Raw genomic sequence first — 18930 nt, 5'->3', positions numbered from 1 at the left:
ACCAAGGCTTATCTCAGTTAAAGCAAAAGCAAAAATAGATCTAATTAAAAGAGATAAGGAAGGAAACTATATCCTGCTAAAAGGCACCATCGAGAATGAATCAGTATCATTACTTAACATATATGCACCAAGAGTACATATCATTCAAATTCCTAGAGGAGAAGTCAAGGGAATTGGAGGAAGAAATAGATAGCAAAACTATACTAGTGGGGGACCTCAATCTCCCCCTCTCTGAACTTGATAAATCTAACTTCAAAATTAATAAGAAAGAAGTTAAGTAGGGGGATAGAATTTTAGAGAGGCTAGACATGATAGATCTCTGGAGAAAACTGAATGGGGATAAAAAGGAATATACCTTCTTCTCAGTGGTACATGGCACATACACAAAAATCGACCATGTACTAGGGCATAAAAACCTCACAATTCAGTGCAGAAAGGCAGAAATATTAAATGCATCATTCTCAGATCATGATGCGATAAAAAGGGCCATGGAAAGACAGACTAAAAACTAATTGGAAATGAAATAATTTAATCCTAATGAATAAGTGGGTCAAACAAGAAATTATAGAAACTATCAGTAACTTCATTCAAGAGAATGACAATAATGAGACAACATACCAAAACTTATGGGACACACCAAAGGCAGTTCTTAGGGGATGTTTTATATCCCTGAATGCATACATGACTAAATTAGAGAAAATGGAGGTCAATTAATTGGGCATGCAATTGAAAAAGCTAGAAAAAAACAAATTGAAAATCCCCAATTAAATACTAAATCAGAAACAATGAAAACCAAAGGAGAGATTAATAAAATTGAAACTAAGAAAACTATTGAATTAATAAATGAAACTAAGAGCTAATTTTATGAAAAAAACAACAACAATAAAATTGGTAGACCTTTAATCAATATCCAAAAAAGAAGAAAACCAAATTATGAGTATCAAAAATGAAAAGGGTGAATCTACCACCAATGAAGAGGAAATTTAAACAATAATTAGGAATTATTTTATCCAACACATAAATTTGACAATCTTAGTGAGACAGATGAATATTTACAAAAACATAAGTTGCACAGATTAACTGAAGAAGTAAATTAATTAAATAACCCCATCTCAGAAAAAAGAAATCGAACAAGGCATCAGTGAACTCCCTAGAAAAAAAATCTCTTGGGCCAGATGGATTTATTAGCAAATTCTATCAAATATTTAAAGAACAACTGATTACAATTTTCTATAAACTATTTGGGAAAATTGGTGAAGGAATCTCACAAAATTCTTTTTATGACACAAATATGGTACTGATCCCTAAATCAGGAAGAGATAAAACAGAGAAAAAAAATTATAGACCAATTTCCCTCAAGAATATAGATGCAAAATTTTAAAATAAAATATTAGCAAAAAGACTACAGCAACTTATCACGAGAATAATACACTTTGATCAGGTGGGATTTATTCCAGGAATGCAAGGATGGTTCAATATTAGGAAAACCATCAGTTTAATTGATCATATCAACAATAAAACTAACAGAAATCATATGATTATCTCAATAGATACAGAAAAGGGGGCGGCCAGGTGGTGCAGTGAGTAAGAGCACTGGCCCCAGCGTTGGGAGACCTGAGATCAGTTCTGGCCTCAGATACTCAGCACCCACACAAAAATAACTGGCCGTGTAACCTTGAGCAAGTTACTTAACCCGGATTGCTTTAAAAACAGATACAGAAAAGGCTTTTGACAAAATGCAACATCCACTCCTATTAAAAACACTAGGAAGTATAGGAATAAATGGTAGTTTTCCTTAAAATAATAGGCAGCATCTATTTAAAGTCATCAGCAAGTATTATATGTAATGGGGATAAGCTAGAAGCATTTCCAATAAGATCAGGGTTGAAACAAGGGTGTCTACTATCACCCCCCTTATTCAATTTGGTACTAGAATTGTTAGTAGTAGCAATTAGTAAAGACAAAGAAATTGAAGAATAAAATTAGGCAAAGAAGAGACTAAGCTATCACTCTTTGCAGATGATATGATGATATACTAAGAGAATCAAGCAAAAAACTACTTAAAACAATAAATAAATTTGGCAAAGTTGCAGGATTTAAAATAAACCCACATAAATCCTCGTCATTCCTATATATTTCTAATGAAATCCAACAGCAAGAGATAGAAAGAGAAATCCCATTTAAAGTTACTGTAGACATTATAATATATTTGGGAATCTACCTGCCAAAACAAACCCAAGAACTATATGAATACAACTACAAAACACTTTTCACACAAATGAAGTCAAATCTAACTGCTTGGTAAAACATCAATTGCTCATGGCTGGGTCAAGTTAATATAATAAAAATGACAATTTTACCTAAATTAAATTACATATTTAGTACCATAACAATCAATCTACCAAAAAATTATTTTATAGAGCTAGAGAAAAATAGTAACAAAATTCATTAGGAAGAACAAAAAGTTCAGAATATCAAGGGAATTAATGAAAAGAAATGCCAGGGAAGGTGGCCTAGCCATACCATATTTTAATCTGTATTATAAAGCAGCAGTCAACAAAACTACTTGGTACTAGCTGAGGAATAGAGGAGTGGATCAATGGAATAGATTGGGTACATGAGACTCAGCAGTCAATGACTAAAGTAATCTACTGTTTGATAAACCCAAAGACTCCAGTTTTGGGGATAAGAACTCACTGTTTGACAAAAACTGCTGGAAAAACTGGAATATTGTGTGGCAGAAACTGGGCATAGACCATTATCTAACACCATATACCAAAATCAAGTCTAAATGTGTGCGTGATATAGGTATAAAGGCTGATACTGTAAGCAAACTGGGAAAGCAAGGAATAGTTTACCTGTCAGATTTATGGAGAAGGGAAGACTTTATGACCAAACAATAGTTAGAGAGCCTTATAAAATGCAAAATGGATAATCTTGATTACATTAAATTGAAAAGCTTCTGTACAAACAAAGCCAATGTAACCAAGATTAAGAAGTTAATTGGAAAATTGGGAAAGAATTTTTACAACCAGTGTCTCTGATAAAGGTCTCATTCCTAAAATATACAGAGAATTGAGTCAAATCTATAAGAATAGATTCCCCAGTTGATAAATGGTCAAAGGATATGAACAGGCAATTTTCAGAGGCAGAAATTAAAGATATCTCTAAGCATATGAAAAAATGCTGTAAATCACTATTGATTAGAGAAATGCAAATCAAAACAACTCTGAGGTACCACATCTCACCGGTCAGATTGACTAAGATGACAAAACAGGAAAATGACAAATGCTAGAGAGGATGTGGAAAAATTAAAACACTAATGCATTATTGGTGGAGTTGCGAATTGATTCAACCATTCTGAAGAGCAATCTGGAACTATGCCCAAAGGGCTATAACTAATTGCATACCCTTTGACCCAGTAATACCACTTCTAGGGTTGTATCCCAAAGAGATCATAGAAGTGGGAGGAAGACCACTATGTACAAAAATATTTGTAGCAGCTCTTTTTGTGGTGGCAAAGAAATGGAAATCAAGGGGATGCCCATCAATTGAGGAATGACTAAACAAGTTGTGGTATAGGAATGTAATGGAATATTATTGTGCTATAAGAAATGAGGAGCAGACAGCCTTCATATTTACCTGGAGAGACTTATACAAACTGATGTAGAAGAGCAGAACCAGGAGAAATTTGTACACAATTACAGACACAATGTATGTGTGACGACCAATTTTGATAGACTGGCCTCTTCTCAGCAATGCAAGGTTATAAGACAACTCCAAAAGATTCATGATGGAAGGAGATGTCTACATTCAGAGAAAGAACTAGAAAGAACAGAGTTTAAATGCAGACTGAAGCAAACTACCTGTTCTCTTTCTTTTTCTTGTTTGGTTTTGTTTCCTCTTTCCCATTGTTCATTCCTTAGGTTACAATCTTCTTTACAACCTGACTAATGTCTAGTGTGAAAGTATTTGCAGATCCTATACTTCATTGCATGCCACCATGGGCGGGGGGTGGAGAAAATTTGAAACTCAAGGGATTGTGGAACTGAATCTTGTAAACTAAAAGTAAACAAATTAATAAAGAGAAAAAAAAGGTTAAAAATTAAAAAAAAAAACAACTGGCAAGGGAGGGGAATCTAATAGTACCAGAGCTCTATCTATATTACAAACTAGTAATTATTTAAATTTTTTGGAACCAATTAAAAAATAAGTTCATCAGTATATATCAGATTAAGTATATAACACATAGAAGCTAGAGAAAACAGCATGATGCTCAATAAACCCGAATATCTAAGTAACTGGGGTGGGGACTACAAGTAATTTGGCAGAAAGTATGTAGAGACAAACGTCACACACAATATGGCAAGATATACTCCAAACAGATATATGATTGAAACATAAAAGGTGACATCACTAGAAAATTAGAAGAGAAAGTAAGACATTTTCTTTCAGATCTATAAAGAGGTGAAGGGTTTTGATATAGGTTCAAGAGAATCACAGAAAATAAAACGGCCAACTTTGATTATACAAAATTGAAAATGTTTTGTACAAACCAATCTAATGCAGTTAAAAATAGAAAGGAAATATGTGACTGGGGAAAAAAATCTTTGCAGTATGTTTCTCTGATAAATGTCTCCGATCTAACATATATAAGCAATTTATTCCAAATTGTAAGACTAAGAATAAAAAGCATTCCTCAGTAGATAAATGTTCAAAGCATATAAACAGAATAAGAAATTGGAAAAGAAGAAATCCACGCTAACAATAACCATATAAAAGTACTTCAAATCACTAATAATTAGACAAATAAAACAACTCTGAGGTTCTACTTAACACCCTCCAGATAAGCAAAGATGACAAAACAGGTAAATGAAAACTACTGGAGGGGCTTTGGAAAAATGGGCACACTAATGCATTGCTGGTAGAGTTGTGAATTGGCCCAGCCATTCTGGAAAGCAATCTGGAATTGAACTAAGAAAGCTGTTGAACAGTGCTTATCTTTTGACTCAATTATACCATTAATAGGCCTCAAAAATATCAAAGAAAGAGGAAAAGGTCTCATGTACAAAAATATTCATAGCAGCTCTCCATGGCATATGAATCTAACAGAACAGTATTGTGCCATTAGAAAGGATGAAATGAATAGTTTCAGAAGAAACTTGAAAGACTTCTATGATCTGATGCAAACTGAAGTGAGAAGAACAAAGACAATTTAAACAATGAACAACATTATAGAGCAAATCAACTTTAAAAGACTTAAGAATTCTGATTAATGTATTAATAAACCATGAGTTAAGAGGACTGAAGATTAATCATGCCTCCTACCTCCCGTTAGAGAGGTGATAGACTTAAAATTCAGAATGTGACAACCATATCTTGCCATGGCTCATACAAGGATTTGTTTTGCTGGACTGTGGATATTTACAGTGAGGTTTTTTTTATTGTTCTATTAGCAGAGGGGGGAGGATGGGAAATAAAAACACTTGAATAAAAATAAATTTTTAAAAAGGAATCCTTTAAAAAATGAATAGGTTCCCACATGGGGACTAAACATGAAATAGATCCTCTAAAAATAAAATGAAATTTAAAATAACAACTTATTTTTCATCACTTAAAAATCAGATGTACACAAAGAATCATGCTATCAAAGTATAGTTGGCTTATTGGTTTATTTACCTATTCACAGAAAAACAATTGGTGGAACCACTGAACGATTTTCCTTCATTTCTCCTTGGCTAAATACATCAGGTCTCACATGAAATGGGGGATTAAGTCACTCAACATTGGTTCTCCAAATGGGAATGTAGCACTGTTGGGAGGTGGGGGGGTGGGGGTGGGGAGCAGGCTATGAATCATCCAACTGCTCTGGATAACAATGTGGAATTAGGCAAGAAAAGAGAAATATCTAAAATCATTCATATTCCATATCAACAATCCCCACATACTGGAAAAGAGATCAAAGATAAAAACAAAGGTGTGTATACGTGTGTACATATATTCACATACAAACATACATGTATGTGTGCATATATATCATAGAAACAAAAAACTGGGAAAAAGTGGCTGCTATTTAACTGGGGATAGCTAACAACTTGTGCATATAAATATAACAGAATATTATTATGTAGAAATGACAAATATGAGGAATTCTCAGAAACATAGGAAGATCTACATGAATTGAGTAGAGTGAAATAAGAAGGCAGTACATAAAGAATACAGAAATATAAACAAAAAGATCATTTAAAGGAAGCCAAACACTGAGCAAATGAAAAACCACTGAAGGCCCTGAAGAGCAGAAAACAAGTTCAATCAGTACAAGGTGAGGGACTACAAGGTCAGAATGTTGTATAATCTGTCAGATATTTTTTGTTACAAGGGAAGATTCAACATGGGAAAGGGAAATACTTCAAGATATGATAGTAATATAAAAACAAAAGGCATTGATCATTTTTTTTAAAGTGTAGGTAGAATCCCATTGCTATCAAAGTACTAAAACTATAAGAGAAATTTGGTTAAAGAATTCTTGGGAATTCTCAGTTCTGAAAGAGAAGTGCAAGATTTCCAATATCACTGGCAAGTAGTGACTTACTGAAAGAGAGTGAGAAAAAAAGTTTTAGTAAAAGAAGACCAAAAGGGCAATGGATATTCTTCTTGGTGTTGAAGACCAACCTCAAGTGACTTTCCATGGAGATACATCTCTGCCTTGTTTCTCTAGTTAGAATGATAAATCTAAATGATCTATCATTTGTGCTTTTTCTTTTAAAAGTTAGAATGTAAATTATATGTTGAATAAATGAACAAAAAATAGTTTCCCCTTTCAGAAAAAAGACTGGTAAACATTCACAGAAATAGTAAGTAGTTTCTTTGGGGTGCTATTTCTAGAGGAGAACACTTCCTTGATCCTTTGTCCTCCATGGTATTGACAGCTGTGGATAGTTCTTGACTTGGGAAGTGAGGAGAACACTGCAAGCTTCAGGACCTTTCTGGAAAGAAATTCAATGCACCATAATATTTCTATTATATTTTCTAATCAGTGGAAATGTCACCCACTAGCAGCTATTGTCAAAGCTAAAAAGAAAACAGGGACAACTGCCCACACAATTTCAGCAAGAATACCTGTTATTCTTTAAATTACTGTGATTTTCTTCTTCATTTCCAAGTCTGAAAGATTATGTCCTTTTAACAAAGAGACTTTGCCTCTATAATTGATAAATGGTCAAAAAATATCAACAGGTAATTTTCGAAGAAAGAAATCCAAGCTACCAATAGTAGTGAATGAAAAAAAAGGCTTCAAATAATCAATAGTTAGTGAAATACAAACTAAATCAGCTCTGAATACCATCTCACATTCCCCAGACTGGCAAAATTGACAGAAAAGGAAAATGACAAACAATAGAAGGGCTACAGAAAAACAAGTACATTAATACTCTATTGGTGGAATGTAAATTGGTCCAGTTATTCTGCAAAGCAATTTGGAACTATGCATAAAAAATTACTAAACAATATCTATTCTTTGATCTAGCAATAACACTAAAAGCTCTAGACCCCAAAAAGATCAACAAAAGAGGAAAAGGACTCATACGTACAAAATATTTATAGCAGTTCTTTTTGTGGAGACAAAGAACTGGAAACTAATAGGGTTTCCATTCTTTTGGGCAATGGCTAAACAAATTTTGGTATATGAATGTAGGAATATTACTGGGCTATAAGAAATGATGAAAGGTTTGGTTTCAGAGAAATGTGGGAAGACTTGTATGAACTGGTAACAAGTGAAATGAACAGGACAAGGAGAACTATTTATACAGTAACAACACTGTAAAAAACAAATAACTCTGGAAGTCTCAAGAATTCTGACTAATTCTGAGCAAACACAATTCCAGCAGACTGATGTTGAAATATGTTACCTAACAAATGACAGAGAGATGATGAATTCAGGGTGTAGAATAAGACTTCTAGTTTTTGTACATGGACAATGCAGGAATTTGTTTGGATTGCCTATGCACATGTGTTACAAAAAAAAAAAAAAAAGAGGGGGGGTCTTTTCTTCCATTCATTGAGGGAAAGAAAAGATTCTTGTTGAAAAAAATTGAAAAAATGTTAAAAAAAAAAAAGAAAGTCTTTGCCCCATGTGGCTACACTGTAGTATTTTGATGCACATTATTGGAAATGGCAGATGAAATAGCAGAAGACTGTAGATTGCCTTTTGGATGAAATGAACCACCGAGAACATGAGAAGTCCAATTTTCTGCTTCCTAGCCTGTCTAAGTAAGTTCTCAGGCCCAATTAAGGGATACAACCAATTTTTATGGCTATAAATTAGATGGTACTTGAATGCCTTTGGAATCTACTCTCTACCAATCTTTGGTTGTTTGCAATTTAACTTATTCTGATTTAAGATTTTGTCTAAGGGACATAAATTTATTAGACCCTATATAATATACATATAATAATACACATATATTAGACGCTAATATGTGGAATTCTACTGAAAGATACTTGATGTAACTCCAAGATAATGAAACTGATTTTCCCTTGTTGCTTTCGGTAATAACTAACATTTATATAATGGTTGAGTTTATAAAATACGTTTCTGACACTAACCATGTGAAGATTTTATTCTTTCACAATTATATCATGCATGAATTTTCAATGCTAAAAACACAAAAAAAATATCTAATACAAATCTCCAATTCCTTAATTTGAAATACGGGCCACTTGGTCCTGTGACTTAGTGTAAATTATTCAGGATAATTAAAAAACCTGGATTCACATTTCCAACTTTGCTTTGTTTCTTAAATAGTCATTGAGGGCTTCATTTATTATTTTTCGTATAATATGTCTAGTCAAGCCTTTGTTGGTCTTTTGATCTCTTTACTACAAAAGCAAAAACATTTACTATTTGAGGTAGAAAAGAATATTCTTTCTCTGTTATGATGTTATAAAATAAATACTTGAGAAGATAGGACATTATACTCACAGATTTGTTAATCATATGATCTTTCATTCTCTAGTTCAGAGATTTGTAACCTTTTGAACCCCCTTTGACCATTTGAAGAACCCCTTTTCAGAATAAGGTTTTTAATTCCATAAAATACAAAAGATTACAAAAGAAAACAAAAATTAGTAAAAATGAAGACGTACAATTTTTCCCATCAGAGTTTATGGATTCTTTAAAAATCTACCACACCAGATTTTATTTTGTGCTCTATTTTAAAAGTGCCTTACATACAGCCTTGAAATAACAACAAAGAACCCTATAAAATCAAAACCAGTAAAAGTAGCTATATATGAAGAAGCATTTAAAAGAATCTGGTTTTTAAATTAAATATACTAAATAAAATATACCAAAAAGGATTTTATGATTGCAAAACCAAAGGTTTCATGTAACTTCAGATAAAATTTAGAAAAGGGTTAAATTTAAGAAAGAATTATTTTTTCTTCTTTGATTCAAAGTTCTTTGTACTTACATTTTGTCTTGGCCAGCACCTACTCGTAGTGTCAGTCGAGGAATAACTGGTGATGGGGCTGGAACAACTGGTTCTACCTTTATCTGTTCAAGATAGCACATTAGAAAATTAAACATAGTTTTCAATAAAATATTCTATTCTTCCCTCTCCATCCCACCTCTTAAGAACTAGATAAACAAGTTCAAGTCTCAACTATAGCTAAATTAGGAGGGAAGAGAAGGGAATAAACACTAATGTGGTACCTACTTTGTGCCAGGCACTGTGCTAAGTGATTTTATTATTTACGTTATAAATATGGTAATCTATATTGTAATAAAGTACAGTATAATATTTATTGTACAGTACAGTATCTGAAGAGCTGCCAAGAAACTGAGAGCAAAGTAATCATTCCAACTATAGTGAATGTATCCCAACAAGTAAAGGGTATACAGTCACTTTGAAAAATCTTCTAAGATTCAATCCCACAATGTAAATAATCAAGTGAAATGATTTCTGTTTTTGATTTTGTCAATTTAGGTCAATTTCTTGAATTTGAAAAGAACTGTCAAACACTAAATAGTATATTGTGCCACAGAAGAGCAGCTAGGTGATACAGTGGGTAGAACATGAAGTCTGAAACCAGAAAGACTGAAATTCAAATTTTACCTCAGATACTTACTAGTTGTGTGACCCTGAGCAAAGCACTTAATTTCTGTATGCCTCAGTTTTCTGAACTGTAAATTGGAGATAAAAATAGCCCTTACCTCCCCAAGTCAACTGAGAGTTTCAAATGAGATAATATTTATAAATCACTTAGCATAGTGCCTGGTACATAATAAGTGCTTAATAAATGCCTGTTTCTTGCCTTCTTTCCTTTCTTATCTAAATCAACTGAATGATTCATTCACCTTGGGTGATTTTTTTATATAGGACTTACTTTTCCAGTCTAAATCTGGGTTGCATTTTGTTCTGGGGTGCATGAGATAAATTTCAGTAAGTCTTGACATTTTGACATAAAGTTCTAGCTTGGACAGGCAACAGCTATACTGATTAACAACAATTAGGAGTTCATTAAAGGTTACTCTGCCTCTCAACTATTTTTTTTGCATTTCAGTGTTTAGAGTAGTTTCTGTCAGGCAATGCTCATAGTCCATCAGAAAGAAATGTGTAAACATGCAGATGTACTGTCAGAGACATAATGAGTAAAACCATATATAAGCTTGACTGATATAACCTTAGGGCTCACGCCTGAGAACTCCTGATGTCCTGAATGAGACTCTGCGTAATCACTGTCTTCCCCTCCTCCACCCCAGCTATGAAAGTCAACCCAGAAGAAGAAAATTAAGATGAAGAAGAAAATGAGCAATGAGCAAGGATCACTGAGGAGACTAGCTGAAGAATACTCCCAATTGTGAAAGTGAATTGAGTTGAAGGGCAGAGACCTGCCCATGGGTAGAAGGCTTAGTTTAAGCCCCTTTTATGAGCTATTTATTAAGAACTCTCCAGGTATTAAAAGTGAATTGAGATGGCAGTACTGGTAACGTGTATAAATACTGTTGTTTCTCTAAGTTTTGTTTTCTCAGAGACAGAAGCTGGGGTCAGGAGCCTCTGGAGTCTGATGTCAGGCAGGAGCAGGGAGAGCTTGTATCCCTTCCCTCATGAGTTGAGATAAGAAGCAGGAGCAGAGAGCTGACTGTGTCAGGATCCAGGCAGGTACTGGAAGCAGTTGGCCCACAGACCTACAAAAGGAGGAGCCACTGGGCTCAGAAGTCAGTCCCAAGTCAAGCTGAAAACTTTGACACAAAGCAGACAGACTGGGAGTGCCAGGTGGGAGCCTGCAACAGCAGTGTGAGGAGAAGGATACACCCCTAAGAGGACTTTACTTGGACATTTTGTTTGGATTAAGGGAACTGTAACCTATTGTGACCTAGAGTTGGAGTGTGTGGTATTTTCTGCTACCCCTTAAAGATGTGTTGTGTTAGGGAAGACCCTGGTCTGGGATTCCCTGATTGTATAAATAAGTATTTTGGGATATACTGAATACAATGATATATGCTGTGTACCATGCTACATACTGAGTGTCATGTTATATACTGAATGATATGTTTTGTTTAAGGCTATGTGGATACCCTGGTAATAAGTTGTTATAAGGTTCTGTTCTTAAAAGTTCATTATACCTTGCAATTAGACCCTTAAAATTATTCACAGCAGCAGCCCTCAGGTGTGCTGCCTCGATTGGCATTACACCTGGTCAAAGAAACCACATCTGCAATACTATATACAGCTCAGGGCCCCACACTTTAGGGACAATGAGAAGGTAAAGTACATCTAAAGGCATGATCAGGAGGATCTGAGATCATGCTATTCAAGGACCTGATGAAGGAATAGGACAGTTTAGCTTTGAGAAGACTTAGGGACTCAGAGGGTGCTATGTTATCTGTCTTCAAGTACTTGTAGAGATCTGAAAAACAGGAGAAGTACTACAGTTGTTCTCTTGGCTCCAGTCAGTGGCCCTACAAACACTGGAACAGGTTGTCTAGAAAGGGATCTCAGCTTAATAGAGGGGAAAAACTCCTGACAATTAGTGTTGTCTAAAAGTGGAATGGGCTACCCCTGGAAGAAGTGGATAGCTTATGATCAGAGGTATTCAAGCAAAGACTAAATGATTATTTGTCAGACTTGTTCCACAAGAGATTACTATTCAGGTATGGACTGGCCTAGATAGTCTCTGAAGGTCCTTTCTAACCTAGAGATTCTGGGATATTTGTGAAATAAGGTAAATGTGCAGTAGGCAGCAATGAAATGTCCAGTATATATGGTACACTTCGTCTGAATAATTCTTTTTTTCTCTAAAGTGAGAGGTTAAACAATAATCGATTAGCTTCTGGCAGGTACAGTGTATGAGGGCTTCATATATAGTTCCACTTTGTAGTGTAGCTTGACACAATAGTGTACTCAAGGAACTCCAAAGTAAAGAACAGCTTGTCAGACTGGTCAGTAAAGGAGTTCATTGTTGTTCTGTTTCTCTCCAATCTTCCAAATACTGAATGCTAACAGTTAGTCACTTATTATTTATACATACTTGATCTCACCTTGTAAAATAATTTTCTTCAGGCACAGATATAACCACATCACTCTCATGCTCAAAAAACTTCAGTGGTTCCCTATTCCTCTAGGTTAAAATACAAAATCCTCAGCCTGTAATTCAACAGCTTTCAAAATCTGGCTCCAACCTATCCTTCCAGTCTAATATCTAGTTAAGAAGACCTGAGTTCCTCAGACACTTACTGTAAGATCCTGGGCATGTAATTTAACTTCTGTTTGCCTCAGTTTTCTCAACTGTAAAATAGGAATAATAATACCCCCCTACCTTTCAGGGTTGTTGTGAGCATCAAAAGCAATTTTCTTTGTAAAGCACTTAACAGAATGCCTGGCACACAGTAGACATTTAATAAATGTTTATTCCTTGTTCCCCCTGCCTCTTTATTTCCTTCTCATTAATTTCCTTCATAAACTCTGTGTTATAGCCAAACTGAACTATTAGCTATTTTTCAGACTTCCTACTCTATTTCCGACATAAATGCATTTGTACAAGTTGTTCTCAATATCTAGAATATGCTCCTTCCTCCTCTCTACCTCCCCAAATAGAAACAATGAGTTACTTCACTAAAATAAAAGAACATATTATTAACCCACAAAATCAATAGCCATTCTATACATTATAAAAAAACAAGCAAAATAAAATTAGAAAATAAAATATTAGAAATATTAGAAATAGAAAATAAAATTCCATTCAAAATTACTGTTGAATTCATAAAATATCTAGGAATCCACTTACCAAGACATGTATCACAACTGTAAAACTACACCTATAAAGCAATATTTACAGCAATAAAGGAAGATTTTATAAATTGGAGATGAATTAATTACTTGTGGCTGGGTCATTAACATAATAAAAATTACAATACTACCTAATTAATTCACAGACTCAGTGCCATACCAATCATACAACCAAAGGATTACTTTACAAAACTAGAAAAAATTCCCATGAAGGCACAAAATATCAAGAATATCAAGGAAAATCATGAATAATATAAGAAGGAAGAGTTGGCTAGTAGTACTGGATCTCTAAATATACAACAAAGCAGTAGTTATTAAAATAATTTAGTAGTATGCTTAAAAATAGACAAGTTAATCAATGGAACAGAGTAGGTACACATGATCCAGAATGATGTGAACAAAGCAGAAGAGTGTTTGGTAAAGCCAAGGACACAAATTATTTAGATGAGAACTCAGTATTTTAAAAAACTGCTAGGGAAAATGGAAAGGAGTCTCAAAAAAATTAGGCTTAGATAAACACCTCATACCATAAGTCATACAAGCTCCAAATGTACACACGCTCTAAATATAAAAAGGTCATATTATAAAGAAATTAGAAATAAGAAGGAAATACAGGTTCACCAACTATGGAGAAGCAAAGTTTAGTTCTTGACCAAACAGGGGATAAAAAGGATCACAGGAGATAAAATAGGCAACTCTGAATACATAAAAAATTGAAAGAGTTCTGAACATAAGCAATGCAGTTAGAATAAGAAGAGAAAAAAGCAACTGGTAAAAAAAAATACTTGCAGTGACTTTCCTTGATAAAAGTCTGAAATAGCGTATTAAAAAAAAAAAAAGAGGAGACATTATTTTTCCAGCTATGGACAGGGGAAGAGCTTTTGACCAAAAAGGAAATAAAAAATGTCAAAGGAGATAAAATTGGCTGTTTTGATTACATAAAATTAAAAAGACTCTGGACAAAGACAATGCAGTGAGAAAAAGAAGAGGAAAAAGTGAATTATGAAAAAAAATTGCAGTGAGTTTCACTGAGAAAAGTCTGAAACTATAAAGAGAATTAATTCATTAATAATTAAGTGGCTAAAGAATATGAATATGAAGTTCTGAAAAGAAGAAAGCCAAGTTATCAACAGACAAATGCTCCAAATGCTGTCAGATTTTCAAAGATGAAAAATAAAGAAAATGATAATTATCAGAAGAGTTGTGGAAAGACAGGTACAGTAATATATTACTGGTGGAGCTGTGAACTGATTTGGCCATTCTAGAAAGCAACTTGGAAATGTGCCCCCAAAGTCACTACATTGTGCCTCTCCTTTGGCCTAGCAATACGACTAGTAGGCATATACTCCAAAAGAAATAAAAGAAAGAAAGGACCCATATGTACAAAAATACATATAGTGGCACTTACTGTAGCAAAGAACTGGAAAAAAAGGAAGCATCCATCAATAGGGAAATGGCTGAACAAATTTTGCTATATGAGTGTAATGGAATATAATATTCCATTAATTAGAAATGATTAGTTTCAGAAAGGTCTTATCTGGGAGACAGAAGCAAGATTCGCCTTAGCTTTATTCAAGACCTTTCCAAAAAACTTTAAATTATGCCTCAAAACAAATTCTGGAGTGGTGGAACCCACAAAAGGACAGGGTGAAACAATTTTCTAGCCCAAGACTACTTAGGTCGGCAGGAGAGGTCTATTACATTTGGATGAAGGTGGAGAACAGTCTAGCACAGGCTGCCCCAGTGTAAGCTGTGCTCCAGCAAACCAGCAGTAGGCCTTGGAGGCCTATTCTCATTGAACTGGCTCAAAGAGGGAATAACATAAAACACTCAACTGGGAATAGAAATCTATCTTAACATAAAGGAAAGTAGGAAGGGAAGGTGATGAGAGAAGACTGAGAAAGGAGGGTGTATTGGGGTAGGTAAAAGAAGCAAAACACTTTTAAGAATGACCAGGGTGAAGGGAGAAAGAGTAGGTCAAACAGGAGGAAAACAGGTTGGAGGAAAATATATAGTAATCATGACTATGAAAAAACTAATTAGCCCTCACACAGCTTACATTCTACTTTGGGGAACACAATAATACACAGATATCTTTAATACAATGTAGGGGAATGAAGGGGCCTAGGAAAATGTCAGAGAAAGAATTTTTAAGAAAATATGAAGAGGCATACAGTACTCAAAACCAGAGAGATTAGGAAAAGCTTCATAAAGGAAGTAGCACCTGAGGTAAGTCAAAGTAATAAAAGGATGCTAAATTGCAAAAATAAAGAGGGAATGCATTCCAGGCATAAAAAATGTACGCAGGTAAGAGATGGAACGCAGGTTCAAGGAACAGCTAATACTCCAGTTCCGTCAGGGTGTCTCAAGGCCTTATGTTTTACAGGTTGTCCCAAAAGTTTTGGTGTAATACTAAGCTTTAATACCCTATATATCTACATGATTCACTTATAGGTGCTAGGTGCTTTCATGTGAAGCATTATGCCTTTTAGTTCATATTTTAAAGCTCAGAAATTAGTTTTTAAGAACCAGTGGCTAAAGGCACTGCGCTGATTTTTTTTTTTTTGCCTTTTTTTGGAGGGCAATTAGGGTTAAGTAACTTGCCCAAGGTTACACAGCTAGTTTTTTTTTGTGTGGGTGTTACGTGTCTGAGGCCGAAACCGAACTCGGGTCCTCCTGACTCCGGAGCCGGGACTTTACTCACTGCGCTACCTAGCCATTCCCTCTGTGCTGATTTAAAAAAAAAAATGTGTGTGTGTATACACATATGTTTATATATATGCTCTGTTAGTGGGCCACTTTACTAAGATCTTATGTCTGCAGCAAGTTACTGCTGCATGTGTATATACACATATTCATAATAATGCACGCCCTTCCCCTCATTTAGTATAGTATTTATATGAATCAGCCTCTTTGTCTATGGGAAGTATAAGAAGTAATTATATACATGCACACATAAATAATGTAAACCTTACTGCTTGCTAGACTTTGTGTCTTGTTTGATTTGAAATTTTTTTCAAAAATTTTTTGGCAGATGGAACCTGGCATAGAGGAGAGAGAGTCCTTTCCCCAAAATATTACTTCTATCCATTCCTACTCAAACTAGAAGTATGAGACATCATTGTCAATTAATGTATGATTATATATTTTACTTTCCTAAAATCCTCCCTTATTAGAAACATACATTTATTGGTGAAGATAGAAGTATTTCAACCCCCTTCCCTACTTCCCCTTTAAGTATTCAGCTCAATGCTCTCCCTTCCCTTCTAAAAAATCTTTTGATTGAAAGTTTTCTTAACGAGGCAAATAAAAATCCTGTCCTTCAGAAAGAAAAATAATTTTTACAAAATTATTTCTATACTTTCACAAATAAAATAAAGACATCAGAGTTTGATATCTTTATGAAATACTTCACAATTTCTATTTTTTCAATATTTTGGCTTTGTTTTTAATATTTCTTGCTGTCTTGGAGTCAATTTTCCAAGTTTTTCTTCTGTAACTCTCATTTCTTTTTCAGTTCTTTCTCCTAGCACTCTCATTTCATTTTTAAAAATCATTTTAACTCTTAAAAAAATCATCATTTCTTCCAGGGGTTCTACTTGAAATTGTGTCCAAGCTTCATGTTTTTAATTTGAGGCACCAATTATCAATGTTTTTCTCCTGGGGTTTATGTCTTAGACATGCAAGTCACCATAATAGCTCTTTATGGTAGGACTCTTTATATTTCCTCATTCTTCCAAACTTACTTCTGACTTCAGACTTTATATTAGGCACAGGTTCTGTGTTCTTTTGGAAGAAATGTCCTAGGCTGTGCTTGGTTCTGTTTTGCATCTTTTTGCATACTGCTGTTGCTTTCTCTGGGTACTGAGTGTTGTGCTATTCCAGAACCTCGGGGACATCTCAGGCTGGGGATCTGAATTGCTTTCAGTGCATTCAAAATACTCTGATATTGGGAAAAGTGTGATCATTTCCTTCATAATTTGAGCTCTGCAAACTCCTAACCTCAGTTTGGGTCTGACCGTTGGACAGTGATAAAGAGTGACAGTCAACTTAAGCCTTCCCTTTGATTTGAGCTCTCAGCCATAGTTATTCCACTAAAGGCTTTTGATGGGGTAGAGATTGGAACTGAGATGCCCTGTTCTTGGAATCAGAGTTACATAGCTGCTAATCTCTTTTGTCCCTGATCCTTGCCTTGTACACATCCTCAGACCTAGGTCCACTGGTGACCATCATTAAGGATAACACAGTCTTGCTAACTGCCCTTCTTACAATGATAATCAAACTAACATTACAATTGTTACTACAAAGGATGTGACAAACTACTGCCCTATGGATCTACTCAGAACTCCTAGGATTTAAAGTTGAAGGCTACTTGGATACTTTCCTTAGTAATCACTGCCTTCTCTGTCACATATATTCTATCAGCCTTGTTCATGTTTTGTCCCTACCTTTCCCATGTATTGAAATCTCTATGTCCATAGTGTTTCCTTAGAAAAGAGTTTAAGTTCTTTGAAGGCAAGGACTGTTTCACTTCCAACACTAAACACAAAGTGGGTATATAATATATATTTGCTAAACGAGTGAATTCCCTGACCCCCTACCTAGCATATTCTTTCTCTTCTCAAATGCTTTAGGATTAACTTCTCTAACATCCCCTTTCCTCCAAAAACTCCTTGGACTGTCTCATACACCCCCATTTACCCTCTCCAGTCTCATACAAGTCTCTCAAGGCTGGGGGTAGGGTTTTATTTTTGGCTTGTATTCCCAGAACCTAGTACAGTGCCTTGCACACAGTAAGTGCTTATTCAAGTAGAAATGAAGGGACTGTGGATGACAGGCTAGGAGTATGCTAGCATCACTGTAAGAGACAGAGTCATCAAAAAGAGGGGTAGGTTTATGGAAAAAGATAATCAGTCCGTTTTATGCATGCTCAGGGTGAGGCACCGGAGGAATATCTAATTGAAATGTACAACAGGCAGGTAGAAATCCCAGAAAGGTCAGAGTTTTAGTTGCAAATTTGAGAGTTGTTCAAATAAAGGTGAGGTAGATGAGATGTCTAAAGAAAAAGCAGGGAGAAGAATGACAAGAACAGAGTGTTGGAAGCCTGCCCACATTAAACAGATGAAAAGAAGAAAAACTAGCAAAGGGATAGAAATTAATTACTTTGAAATTGCCAATAATAGATAACTGTTAGAATGAGACGTGCCAATTTATAAATAAATATTGACATACTCATGTTTATGCTATACTTATCCTAGTAGCAATTAAAATGTCATCTCTTAGAAATATAACTTCTCTTGCATGTGTACCTTATAATTTCTAAGATAAATGAACAAAATCTAAAATGCTAAATCAAGCAATCAATCACAAATAACAGCCATGAACTGACTGTATCCTTTGCAGACACAAGGAGAAATATTTACCAGGAAATTGTGCTTGTAGGGGTTAAAATAAAAGAGCAGAACTCTGGAGTAATACTGAGAATTGGGGCCAGCAGAAGAGCATTTACAGTGGATTACTAAGCTTCCCAAATCACCAAAGAGGTAAAGTCCAGCAATATAAGACTCCTTTGTAGCTAACTAAAAATACATTGTCAGTGGATTTGTCCAGTTTTATGTATAAGCAATACTTCTTTCACCTG

General features: G+C 34.8%; 1 protein-coding gene across 1 annotated transcript in view; it reads right to left on the bottom strand.

The window, feature by feature from the left end:
• LOC138175820 (transcription initiation factor TFIID subunit 3-like) overlaps positions 1 to 18930 on the bottom strand; it is a 260852-nt gene that overhangs the window by 67570 nt on the left and 174352 nt on the right. The window contains exon 4 of the mRNA XM_069106326.1: positions 9471 to 9553. Coding sequence (XP_068962427.1) covers positions 9471 to 9553 — 83 coding nt within the window. The remainder of the gene's footprint in view (positions 1 to 9470; positions 9554 to 18930) is intronic.

This window comes from Petaurus breviceps, unplaced genomic scaffold, assembly GCF_028583685.1.
Source record: "Petaurus breviceps papuanus isolate PSGF00001 unplaced genomic scaffold, PetGlider_PUasm1.0 79, whole genome shotgun sequence".
Lineage (NCBI taxonomy): Eukaryota > Metazoa > Chordata > Mammalia > Diprotodontia > Petauridae > Petaurus > Petaurus breviceps.
This window is presented reverse-complemented; position numbering and strand designations above follow the sequence as displayed.